At 40.4% G+C, this 13,471-nt stretch overlaps 1 protein-coding gene across 1 annotated transcript in view; it reads left to right on the top strand.

Moving 5' to 3' along the window:
• LOC149313707 (uncharacterized) overlaps positions 1-12,125 on the top strand; it is a 46,963-nt gene extending 34,838 nt beyond the window's left edge. Inside the window, exons 13-17 of the mRNA XM_089523021.1 lie at positions 73-202; positions 891-990; positions 2,094-2,245; positions 2,671-2,870; positions 11,049-12,125. Coding sequence (XP_089379147.1) covers positions 73-202; positions 891-990; positions 2,094-2,245; positions 2,671-2,839 — 551 coding nt within the window. The 3' untranslated portion in view covers positions 2,840-2,870; positions 11,049-12,125. The remainder of the gene's footprint in view (positions 1-72; positions 203-890; positions 991-2,093; positions 2,246-2,670; positions 2,871-11,048) is intronic.
• The last annotated feature ends 1,346 nt before the right edge of the window (positions 12,126-13,471 follow it).

Below are 13,471 nucleotides of genomic sequence, written 5' to 3'. Positions count from 1 at the left end.
GTAGTTTGGCTTTGTTCTCCAATAAGCCTTGAGTGTTTTCATACTTATATGCTTTCTCTTGTTCATTCTTAGTATTTGCAGTAATTCGGTACAGAAACATTGCATCTGCTGTGTATGCGAAGTGCAGACTACATGGTTTAGAATATCCTCTTGGGAACCAGTTGCATGTTAGTTTTCTGGAAAGTGAAACTCATGGAACTAAGTAAGTATTAAATCATACAAATGTTAAATGCAGTAATGCTGACTAGACTTGGGAATTGTAGTGCATATTTTTCATTTCAGAAAATGCTGTGCAACAAAAGTCAAATTGAAGCATATTCACTAATTTAAAAATATTGATAAGTGGAATGCAGTTGATATGTCCCTTAAACAAAATATACTCAGAAGGAATTTGGGTCAATATTTGATCCTTCAGGTCTGTCCAATATGCAGTGAAAGAAGTTCATAAAGGGTTATCTTTCTTGTTCTCTAAAAGGGAAAGAAAGTGTAACATTGAATATTCTCAACAATATAATATGAAAAATATATTGAACATATCTGATAAAATGTTGGGGAAATAGTTTTAATATATCACTTTGTCCTTTTTAAACGAAGGCATTGGTGAAATTACAATGCTTCTCTGTTCAAAGTTATGTATTCATAAGCTAGCACTGCAGCCAAACTTAAGCACTTTAAATCCCAATTATTTTTTGATGTGAGAGAGTTTATTATGTGCTTAATAGGCATATGGATATGAATGGAACTTTAAAAAAGCCCTTGACCTTAGCTGCATCAGGCCTGTAATTAATCTCAACTATTACCCACAAATATTGAGTTTCTCCATTTAAATATATTTTAACAATGTTAGGATATGGAAAGTGTGCATTTGTTTTAGAAATATCTTATTGTAGCTCCAGTCTCATCCAAGAAATGGCAACACAGGTGGTGACTTCACAACTGGCGTCAGTAATATGGAATAATAATTGGGCTCCTCAGCTTCTGGCATCGTCTGTAAGTACTTTTCCCAGCTTCTAAATAACTGTAAGTTAGCGCTGTATGTGTTTGGACTCTTTGTGTCTGTCAGTTAATCAAAATCCTTTTAAAAAGAGTAGTGGGTGAGGTCTTTGTATGGATTGTGTCAGTTGAACATATTTATCATAGGAAAAATACCACCAGGTTTTCTTTGATTGGCATGTAATAATAATACTAATAATAGTAAGAAGAAGAAGAATATATTTCTTACATGCCTCTCTCAATGGATCAAGGCAGGGAACAACAATAATTAACAGACATGCGCAAGTGTGATGAAGTGTTCTCTGATAAAAAGGCAAGATAAAAGTGTTTTGATGACAAAAATGGAGTATTAATCCAGAACTAGCATTAAAAGTGCAAAGAACTATTGATTATGGGATTCCCCCCCTAAAACCACAGATCAGAAAATAAACAAGACTGTACCCTTTTTGTAGTCAAGAGAACATGATAGAGCAATTGGTGCTGCAGTTTTCTTTAGAAAGCTGGTATGAACAAGAAGATTATCTGCAGGAGGATCTTCAACCCATGCCCCTGTATCTTTAAGATTGAGAATGGGGTGTGTGTGTGTGTGTGTAAGGGGGAGAGAGACACACTTCACTTGGACTCCAAAGAGAGTTTGTCAAACAGTTTGTGCATTGGTGTACACTTGAGTCTATAGATGGGCAGAGAGCTCCAGGAGTTTAGTATAATATGACTTTTTGTGTGCCCAACAGAAGGACATTTTCTGTTTCCAGGTCTCAGAGACATCTGACTATTCTGGCTTGTTCTTTGGGAACTACATTAACTCTGTAAAAATAATTCTCTAGTATCAAACATTTATTTGATTATTTTGCTTTTGTTGCCACCTTTGAGCCTTCAGACTGAGAGAGAATATAACTTCAAATCCAGAAATGTTCAAAAGAAAAAACACTTAGGAAACCAGTTGAGAGTTCTAGAAACTGTGTTATATGCTAGATGTGGGAACAGCATTATCAGATTGATATCCAAGTACCCACACTGTTGATTGTCAGTCTATGGTTTAAAATGGACAGCACACAGGATTTAAAATGAGAGTTCTGATTGTGTTTCCCTTCCTTTCTTAGCAGTCCCGGATCTCTTCTCCATCTCTCCAAACAGACGCTGAACTTCCATCACGCAAAAGGAAAGCTCCCCCTGATTCTCCTGTACGGGAAAAGCTTTTCATTGTATTTGATCCCTGTCCTTTACCTCAAGATGTCTTGGACAATGTATTAAGGTGAGATATGATCAACTAAAAAACCAGACTTGTTAAGCAAGGTTGTCTGATTGAAACTGTAATAACTGTATTACAGAGAACTGTAATAATGTGAGTTTATTTGGAAGAGAGAGAAATGGGAGGTTGATTGGTTTGGGGGCATTTTATATGTTTAGACACGACAGAGGGTGCTGTTAATTGAATATGTTGACGTGTGCATCTCTGTTAGAGCCAGGAGGTTTTTGCCAGAATTAATGATAGTGAATTCTTGCTAATCTGAGAAGTCATCTTGATATCTTAAAAAGATTAACTTAAACTTTTGAATATTAGGTTTTTATGGACAGAACTGCCTATAATAGAAGATACTGGAAATCTGCAAGCATGTCTATTAAAGCAGCATATACTATTTCATATCTTACTATTGGTTCTCTGTTGTTTTGTTTCAGTCGGTTTGGAAATTTTATAAACAGTCACCTCATCCCTGGGGAAAATGTAGCTTATGCCAAATTTGCAGAGAGAACAAGTGCTAGTCATGCTATAGCTATGTTACATGGCAAGACTGTGAATGGTGTGAAGCTGAAGGTAATATTGGCTGACCTGCCCACAGGACTCTAATAGATGCCAAGCGGATGTTCTGACTAGACAAGTAAGTACTTAATCTTTGGTACTACTGCACTCCTAGATCCAGTTGTGTACTTCAGTGGTTTCAGAGCTTTCCTTTCTCCTTGTTCAAGGAACAGGAAGCAGAAAAATGCCTGGCTTGAATTAGGTTTCTTCCCTTAGGGGCTTACAATCTAAAAACAGGCACAAGGAAAATGAAGATAGAATTATTTAAATTACACTTCAGTGGTGTCACTAGGGATGTGTGGGGTGTGTGGATCACACCAAGTAATACCTTGAGAGGGCGTGCATACCTTGCCTTAAGTGCACTTGTGGAGGCAGCCTTCAGGAGGCGCCTTCTCAGCTCATGCCTGCAGTGGAGCTGTGGGAGCAAAATGAGCAACTCTCCATCCTGCTGGGAAGAGGAGGTGGCAGAGGAGGAAGCACTTGGCCAGCCAGACCGGGTTGGCAGAGAGTGAATGGGCACTGATGCTGCATGAATGAGGGAGTGGACGAAGAAGATGAGAAGGCGGCAAGCAATGCCACTGCCCAACCAGTCCTCCATGCCTTCTTGCTGCAAATTGCAGTGAAGTTCTCAGGCAGCAGAGATCCCACCTGGATACAGCACTGAGGTGGTGATTGGGTGCTGTGGTGCCGAAGATGCAGAGGAGGTAGAAGGAGAAGGAAGAGTGGATCTGGGTGCAAAGGCAATGGTGGCTCCTCGACAGGAGGTGACACCATGAGTTATCACACTGGGTGACACCAATCCTAGTGACACCACTGATATAATTAGATGTATGGTACTACATGGTTGTTTTAAAATGCTTACTGAGAAAAATGGGTTATGAAGTGTGATTGGGAAAAAAAGAAAATTAGAAATGTGTTTTGCAGACAATAAGTGATAGTGCTGTTTCAGACAGTATAGAACTGATTATTTCAAAAGACATAAGGTGTGACAAAATAAAGAATACAGCAATAAGAGCATGTCGTTCTTTCACTAAAACAACCCTTACTTTGGAGACCAGTGTGGTTTAATGGCCAAACTGTCTCACACTGATGGAAGAGACTAGAAGCTAAAAATCCCCACTTAGGTATGGAGCTCCATGGAATAACTTGAGCCAGTGATTTGGTTTAAACTCCATCAGTGTTTTTCTATGAGAATAATGGTATCTTCAACATATTGAACTCCTAGGAGAAAAGGCAGCATTAAAATGTGTTTATATGGAAGTAGGTTCTATTATAATCTGTGGGGTTTAGGCTTGAGCAAATATGTATAACTTTGTTGCCAAAGATGAAGAAGTTGGTGATTTTGAGGAGAACCAGGATAAAATGGTTTGTTATCACAGTTTCTCCAGTTTGAATGACAAACAAGGAACTGTGGAGAGTTTAAAATTGAAACTAGACACTACAGCTCTGTTACTTGCCAAGGCACAATTTCATTGTAAACTCTGTTTTCCTGTTAAATCTGAATCAGGGATTTTTTGTTTGCATGACATTTAAATCTCATTTTAATCCAAGCTATTTTTGTTTAAAAATAGTTTTTTAGAAGTAATGTTTAAAATATTTAAATGCTGTTTATTTTGATTCTTTAACGTCATATATGTTCATCCCTTCATGAAATACTTTTTCCTTCCCTTCATGAGAGACATTTTTGGGGAATGTATGGGATTAACTTTCTCACCACATACTTTTTGAATACTTGGAGAAACCATTTGTGATATGCTTGAGTAAGGAACAAAATTATGTTAAAATGTATAAAATATTGGTAACTTATGCTAACATGGTTGCTGCTTCAATGCCAGCATCAATGTGTCTCCATTGTATAGACCTTATGGTCAAGTCAACACAATTTGAACGTGCTCAGTTCATGGTTTCAGAGATATAGGTAAAGCTGACAATTCTTCTAAGGATTTCTGAAAAGAATCTTAAGCCCTTGCAACTTCCAGAAGCTGTGGAAAGCATAGCTCTGGAGATATAAACCCTTCAGTTGGAAGAAGTCAAGACATATTGCACTGCAATGATGTCTCTGGAATAAGCACTGAGCATTCTTGCATGTGTTACCTTGAAGGAAGCTACAACTGAACTCCTTTTGAAAAGGATGGGTTTGGGTGAATTCCAAGTTTCTTGTTTTGCCCACTGATGAACTGTTATCTCTCAACTGCATCAAATCAATAGAAACAAATCCCATTTTCTGAGAGAAAGCACTCTTTAGACATCTCTATATTTTAAATGTAATAAATGTATGGACCAGTTCCCACACCCAAGATGTATCTTGAAACAATTTATAAAATGCTAAAACAAAAATAACTTGTTTGCTTAGTCCCCCCTCCAAAGATAAATAAGGGGGGTTGCCTTTGCATTCCTCTGAGGCCAAAAGTGTGTGACTTGCCCAAGGTCACCCAGTTGGTTTCCATGGCTGAGTGGGAATTAGAACCTAGTTCTCCAGAGTCAAACCACTACACCATGCCTGCTATTGTACAGTCTCAATGATAATGAGCTGTCTTAGGATCTTAACCAAAAGAGAAGAAAGAAGAAATAATTCTATATATAACATGTTCTTTACTGGACACCAAAGGAAAATCTGGACTGTAATTTTTTCAAAGAAATTCCTTTGCTTTGTTTGTTCTGTAACCTGAATACATAGTGATGCTATGTGAAAAGTTTGAAATAGACATCCTTTGTGCTAATAGTTGCCCTTTTTTCCACTGGTGTGTGGGTTCCACCTTAGAACCACACCCAAAGGTCATCCTGGAGGAATTCTACTATCCTCAAACAAACTGGAATGTATGGATTTGCCCTAATGTTAGAGTTCAATTTTCTTGTTCTATGTTTCTTAGAGCCACTGGGTGCAATTACCCTGCTAATTATACAGACAGTTTTTATGTTTTTACTGTCTATAGCAGTTTGTATTCCTCAAACCAAGAATGATCACTCATATACAGATCATTTGAACCCAGCTTTCATCATAGCTTGAAATGAATGTTTTTTAAAAAGCTGTTTTAGTCTCTCCAGTATTTCTTTTCTATATAATAATAATAATAATAATAATAATAATAATAATTTTATTTATATCCCGCCCTTCCTGCGATCAGGGCGGCTTACAACAGAGATTAAAACAATCCATACAATACAAAAGATTAAAATACCAATACATCAAACATTCAATAAAAATAACAGACAAAAAAGCCCCATAGCCCAACCTCTTGGCCACGGAAGAGGAGGGAGGCCCACAGGATTTTATTCGGGGAATGCCTGTTGAAACAGGAAGGTTTTCAGGTCCTTCCTGAATTTGGCCAGGGTGGTGGTCGAGTGGAGCTCAGTGGGCAGCGCGTTCCAAAGGGCTGGGGCAGCCGTGGAGAATGTCCTCCGTGTAGTGGAGGCTAACCTAGCCCCAGGCACCTTCAGTAGCTGCTGCCCAGACGTTCTGAGGGTGCGAGGCGGAATGTACGGGGAGAGGCGGTCCTTTAGGTATCCTGGGCCCAAGCCATTTAGGGCTTTATAGGTGATCACCAACACCTTATATTGAGCTTGGAAGCGGATAGGCAGCCAATGGAGGTCTTTCAAAACCGGTGTTATATGGCTGGTCCTGGGAGCACCAGTGACCAGCCGGGCTGCCATATTCTGCACCATTTGCAGCTTCCGAATTTGGTATAAGGGTTGCCCCATGTAGAGTACATTGCAGAAATCCAGTCTCGAAGTTACCAGAGCATGTACAACAGTTTCTAGGTCCCTCTGGGCCAGGTATGGGCGCAGCTGGCGAATAAGCCGAAGCTGATAACAGGTGCTCTTGACCGTCGCATTCACCTGAGCTGTCAGGTGAAGCGACGAGTCAAGAAGCACCCCCAAACTGCGCACGGAGTCCTTCACAGGGAGCGTGACCCCGTTCAGGACAGGTGGAACCACCGCCATTCCTGGACCAGGAGAACCTATCACTAGTACCTCCGTTTTCTCTGGATTCAACTTGAGTCGGTTTTCCCTCATCCAGCCCATTACTGACTCTAGACAGGCCACGAGAGGAGAGACGCCATCCCCAGTCACTGCATCAGTCGGAGACATAGAGAAGATAATTTGGGTGTCATCAGCGTACTGATAACCCCGCGCCCCATGTCTCCGGATGATCTCTCCCAGCGGTTTCATGTAAATGTTAAATAGCATGGGAGACAGAATGGCTCCTTGAGGAACCCCAGTTTTAAGGGGCCTCTCGTCAGAGCACACGTCTCCCAGCTGCACCATCTGGGACCTTCCGGAGAGGTAGGACCGGAACCACTGGAGCGCAGTGCCCCCGATCCCCACTTCTGTCAGGCGTCCCAGAAGGATACCATGGTCTATGGTATCGAAAGCCGCTGAGATGTCCAAGAGCACCAGCAGGGACACGCTTCCCCTGTCGATGCTCAGACGGAGATCATCGACCAAGGCGACCATGGCCGTCTCAACCCCGTAATCCGCCCGGAAGCCAGTTTGAAATGGGTCCAGATAATCCGTTTCATCCAAGACCGCCTGAAGCTGGATCGCAACCGCTCTCTCGATCACCTTTCCCAAAAATGGCAGCAGCGAAACAGGCCGATAATTATTATATACCAGGGGGTCAAGGGAGGGCTTTTTTAAAATAGGTTTTACAATGGCCAATTTCAGTTGAGATGGAAATAGCCCGTCCCTCAGAGATGTATTAACTATCCGGCGTAACAATAATGTTACCGCCGGTCCCCCCTGGGCCACTAACCACGAGGGACAGGGATCAAGAGAGCAGGTTGTTTTCTGAACACTTCCAAGGATCTTGTCCACATCCTTCTAATAATCTGTGCTCACTATGTTTTAAAGCAGTTCCAAACAGTTACTGCTATTTTGATCACATATTATGCTACAAACCAAAAAATTGGACCAACACAAAGAAGAGAACAGAGCTACAACTGAATGGTGTTTTTTCCTCTCGTAGACATTGAATTGTAATCTGCATTTTGTGCTACTTACTATATTGATTATATACTATGCACTTTGAAGTACAAAGCAATACTAGAAGTACTATGTACTTGTGAAAGAGAAGGCTGTTGTTAAAATGGGAGACAGCAGTCCTCAGCTTCGGGAGTGTAGTGCAAGAGGAATTAAGGGATTCTTCCTCCCCTTAATTCCTATTCTATTAGTTCTGCTTCCTGCTTTGGGAGCTGGAGGCTGCTGTTTCTCATTGACACAACAGCCTCCTGCTTTGAAATAACAAGGAGGAAGAATCCTTGGATTCCTTCTGTGCTGCACTCGTGACGCTGGAGGCTCATATCTCCCATTCAAACAACAGGCTTCTGCTTTGAGAGTAAAGAGGAGGAAGAATGCCTGGATTCCTTCTGCACCCCACTCATGAAGCTGGAGTCTTTTGTATGAAATGGGAGGAGGAAGAAGTTATGTCTTAGGTATTGCCATTACATTCAGTGATATATGGAATTATTAAAGTGTAACATTAATACAAAAAACATTACTAAGGATTCTGTATGGTCTCATAGGGAGGAGGTCAATGGGAGGGGGTGACACAATGAGTTATCACACCAGGTGACACCAATCCTATTAACAATCCTAGGATAGTCTGGGCAAGAGGCCTCTTGGTCACTGCTCAGTCTCCTGCTCAGTTGCAGTGCCCAAGGTGACCAGGTGCAAAGGCAGAAGCTTCTCCCTGGCAAGGAATGGCTCTCAATCCTTCTTCATTGGGGTGGAAGGGCACAGCCAGTGTGTGTGTAGGGGGTTTACATGGGGCACATGTTCTGGACTGGAGACTGGCCTGGTGAAATTTTAACCACTGGAACTGTTCCAAATCAAAGGACTTTTTCCAAGAATTGAGCCCAGATACTCCTCCCCTTCTTTCTCCAGAGACATGCCTTCCCCACACAGCTTCAAGTCCCCCCACACAGCATTGTTTCTTCTGCTGCCTCTTCCCTTGGCCTGTCTGACAAAAGAAAGCAAAAGTGGCTATGTAACTCTAACCTGCCAAGCTTAAGCAGGGTCCTAAATTTGAAAGCTCCTTTCTGCCGCTACTGACTCCAGTCAGTCTGTTCCAGATTGGTGCCACTCCAAGCCACAAAAGTGATGACCTGCACCCAAGCCTAATGAGAATTTCCCAACTGCCACTACTAGCGAAAGCTACAGCTAAGGGAGTGAGCTTGTGTGGGGAGTGAAGAGCAAGAGACACCACCACACAAAGCGATCAGCAGAGCTGTGTGGTGGTTTTAAGGGACCCTGAAAAATGTCAAGGCAATCCTCATTCCCAGCATGGCCATAAAGGCCACTGGTTCCCTTTATCTTTTTTTGTGCACCAATACTTTGACTGGAAGCTCCCCTGCCACCACTTCCCCCCTCACTGCCCTCCTGGATCTTTCCACTGCATACCACCCACTTTGGGAAATACTGTGTTAGATTGTGAGCCTACTGGCAGAGGTTGTTCATTGAAAACTTGAGCACTTTAAATGGTTTAATCATCCTCATTTCAAGTACTTAAATACTGGAATTTAGCTCATATTTCTTGTAACTGGTATGCAAACTACTACATATTTTCTTACATTTTTTCCCCAGTTGTTGCATTTATTAACACGTGCTCTTGTTCATTTGTTTAGATATGATAATATGTTTCTCCTCACTGTAGATGTATATTGATATTTCTAAAACCATTCAGTATTGTGTATTATTTTTTTACAGAATAGAGTTCAGTCAGTACTGTTCAGGATTTTGTACTTTTTCCTTTGTATAAGAAAGAATGCTATCAGGGCCAGTCAGTATTTTATATTGTTTTCTTTTCCTTTTCTTTTTTAAACACTGGTTTTAATTTTATTAAACAATCAAAATATAAAACTGCTATTTTTCTGCAGAACAGAGAACACCAACAGAACAGATGTGTCTGCTGAAGACTGAAATGACTTTTTCAGTATATCGAGCTGAGAAGTCTAGATTTGTGAAACTCTTTGTTCATAATTGAACTCTTAGGTATAACGTTTACTGTAAATAATCTACTATTTTTCACTCTATAATAACTGGTGGTCTGACTTTTGTTGAAAATTATGACAAAAATTAAAATGTAACTGGAAGTAATAATGGTTTTGTTTGTAGTTCAGATGGCCATCTTGAATAAAGATAGAGGCAGATTTCTTATGATATTCCAGATAAGGAGCACAGTGCTTAAAACCATTGCCTCCATGTGGCAAGCCTCTGACATGTTTAAATGTCTCTAAAAAGATATATTGCTATACATTATGGCAATAAGAACCATTCAGTTGTTCAAATGAGCTTATAGAATGATACACAACTGTTAGACCACATTTCTCTGCATTACATTGTTTCAAAAGGCTAGTTTGTTCAAATTAGGAAAAGACAATGACTGTAAAGAATTGATTCACATGTTTATAAAGCAGATTTAACCATCTTTTATTAAAGACAAGGAAGTGCAGGTGGGTATTTAATGGGAATTGCAGGCCAACAGCATATAGAACCCCTGTTCTACAACCAGGAAGTGAAGAAATTTCAGTGTTGCTGACTTACTCTGAGAGCGCACACTTTAGAAATGGCACCTTCCCATTAGCTCCTGATTGCCACAGAAATAGTCCAGCCCAGAATGTTCTCATATTTTGTGTAGGTTTTTTTTTTTGTCCTCTTGAACCACACTTCCCACTCTATTTTCCTTCTCGTCTTCTTTTCGGTTCTGTGTTTGTTTGGTTTGTTTGTTTGTTTGTTTAACCTTTTGGCTCTTTTCCAAGTTGCCTTGGTCTTATGGTGTAATAACTGTTCTTTAAGAAATGGCTGATTTTGGAAGCAAACTTCCTCAGCTGACATCTGTGATTGTAGCTTGTTTTAATTAAAGGATGGGTTTCTGTAATAGAGAAGCTCAGCCGTCATGTATCTTCCCTTGTTACTGACATGCTAAAGCATCAGTTTTGGTCTGAGAGTATGCAGTAATCAAAAAGACACACATCCAAAAAACCTATGGGCTATCAGTTTGAAGAGATCCTTAGAGTAGGCAAGGTCTAGAACTAAGTTATTTATCTGGCCTCTGCTGACTGAAAGGAGATTTCACCATGCAATGCCAGATACATACAAATTCCTTCCTGACTACCAAGTTACCACTCTGTCTAGAAAATTCACAAATAATTCTGCCACAAACTGAATCCAGCCCTTGTACCATTTGTGCCGCCTTCTTCTTCTTCTTCTTCTTCTTCTTCTTCTTCTTCTTCTTCTTCTTCACTGCCATTGTATTTAGGTACCCACTCCTGTGGCTGCTTTTCACCTCTTCTTCCTCCATCTTCACAACCACCACTACTGAAGAAACACCCAGAGGGCTTGCTCATCAGCTAATATTTTTCCTTTTGGATAGGAGTAGCTATCATCTCCAATACAGCTACAATCCAGGAGATAAACAGACCCAGACCCAGAGGATAGCCATGTAATAGATGCTGTAGTGGAGCCAGTCTGAACAGGCTCCTTCCCTCAAGCCCTGAGTGGTGAGTGGTGGCAGGTAAAATGAGTAGTGGCAGCAAAAATGGGTCATGTGTTTGGCAGTTGCATGTGCAGCCTCTCCTAGATGGGATTGCACTACATCTAAAAATGTGTGCAAGCACTGGGGATAATTCTTGAACCACCATGTTTATTTGAGGCTCAGTTTGCCTCAGTGGCTAAGAGGGGCCATTATCACTGCATCTAATTCAACCAGCTACAACAATTTCTGGGCAGGGATAGCCTGGCTACATTGGTTTATGTTCTGCTAACCTCCAAGTTAAATTACTGCAATGTGTTAATATGTGGACCTTCCCATGAAGATGACCAGGATGCTTCAGCAAATGCAGAAACAACAGCCAGGATTCTAATCAGGATTGCAAGGAAGAATCAAGTATCTACAGGAGCAGCTCACTTAGCAGTCTGCCAGTGACTTAAGATCATCAGGAGCAGCTCCTCTCCAAGAACCTTGGCTACATTACACATGAATAAAGAAGAGCATCTTCTCAGTTGTGGCATATACCATAGACTGTACTTCCAAAGAGATGCAACTGGCAACAACGCTCATTTATTTGGGACCCACTTGCAATATTTCTATTTGCCAAGGGAAAATTTAAGCCAAGAGTGAGGATGTGCTATGACTAGTAGGGAAACATACTTCATGACTAAGAAGAAATAAAAAGACAGTAGAAACAATTGGCTGCTTCAGTGTTTTTATTACTTTTCTTGTTTTGATGACCTATTCTGAAGTTGTTGTTGAATTATATTCCAATGTATTAACTCTGCTCTCTACTGCCTGTATCATTGGTAAACCTCTTTCAAACAAATAAAGTTCTTTAGTTGAGTGCTGCCTAGTTTCCTGCTTGGGCACGAAAGCCATTGTATTCTTATTAGACTATTAAATGAATGGCCTCTCTTCCATGTGCTAGTTCTGACTGAACAATTCAAAATTGCATTTATTATATGATGTTGCATTTGGGAGCTCTGTTACAAAATAATGAAGATTCATGAAAATACATCTTTTCCCCCCTTCACAGAAGCAATACTCTGCATTGTCAATGCCAGTTTAGGCTGCTTGAACACTGCAAAATTTGTGCAGTTCAACACTGTCTTTAACTGTCTATTTTATTTAAACCTGGGATTTATCATTTTTTGTGGGCTGGTGGGGGCTCATTGCTAGCATAAATAAAAACAGTTGTCCAAGCAGTTAGTTTGTCAAAAGCTGTAGACGTGTGGTACCTATTGCAACCATTCATTCCACAAATTCATGCACAGCCCTGTCAGTGTTTACTGACAGGAGAGCTCAACTGTTGTGCAGGGGTGAACATAGTGCACTCAAGCAGCTGTGGACCTGTGGGAACTAGTGCAATGTTGCTCATACTTGGAAGTGTATAGGACCTTAGTCATAGATATAGCTTAGCCCTTTGTTGTTAACTTGAGTCCTGGCCAGAAGAACAGAGTATAAATTGAATAATGAATCAGTATTGCAGACTACACTTATCCCTCCATATTTGCGGCTTTGATTATTCACAAATTTGATTACTATGTTCTCTCTAGAAATACCTAGGTCCTCCAGTACAACTCTATAGTCAATTTTAACTAAAAGTTGTACTGAAAGACCTAGAGATTCCTAGAGAGAATACTCTACTAGGCCTTTGTAGTTCCTCCAGAGCAACTCTATAGTCAGTGTCTGTTGGACGTTGACCACAGAGTTTCACTGGGGGACTTAGAGATTCCTAGAGATGTGTCCTCTCAGGTAAAAACATGGTGTTTTTGTTATTTGCGGTTTTCCCATATTCACAGGGGTCTTGTGCCCCTAACCTTAGTGATTATGGAGGGACAAGTGTAGTTGTTTTCATGACCTTGAGGTCACTTCTTATTGATGGTCAATTAATCCCACCCCAAGTTAAAAGTGAGAGAAGGGGGCTCTATCTGTGCATACAGTGTACTTATTTGCCATTATTATTATTATTATTATTATTATTATTATTATTATTAAGCTTTATATAGTGCTGTAAATTTATAGTGCTGTACATATAATTAAAATAGCTAAAATAAATCTGCCTATGGTGTACATTCTACGCAAATAATTGAATAATGCATATTAATTCATGTTAACATTTAATAAATTAGGGGAGAAAATTTAAAATAACATCAGATAACAATCATGCAATGCCTGGGAACGCTTCC

The sequence above is a fragment of the Sceloporus occidentalis genome, unplaced genomic scaffold, assembly GCF_023333645.1.
Source record: "Sceloporus occidentalis isolate IW3139 unplaced genomic scaffold, rSceOcc1.0.p SCAF_4, whole genome shotgun sequence".
Lineage (NCBI taxonomy): Eukaryota > Metazoa > Chordata > Lepidosauria > Squamata > Phrynosomatidae > Sceloporus > Sceloporus occidentalis.
The sequence above is the reverse complement of the archived record's forward strand: the minus strand, read 5'-3'. Positions and strand labels throughout refer to the sequence as shown.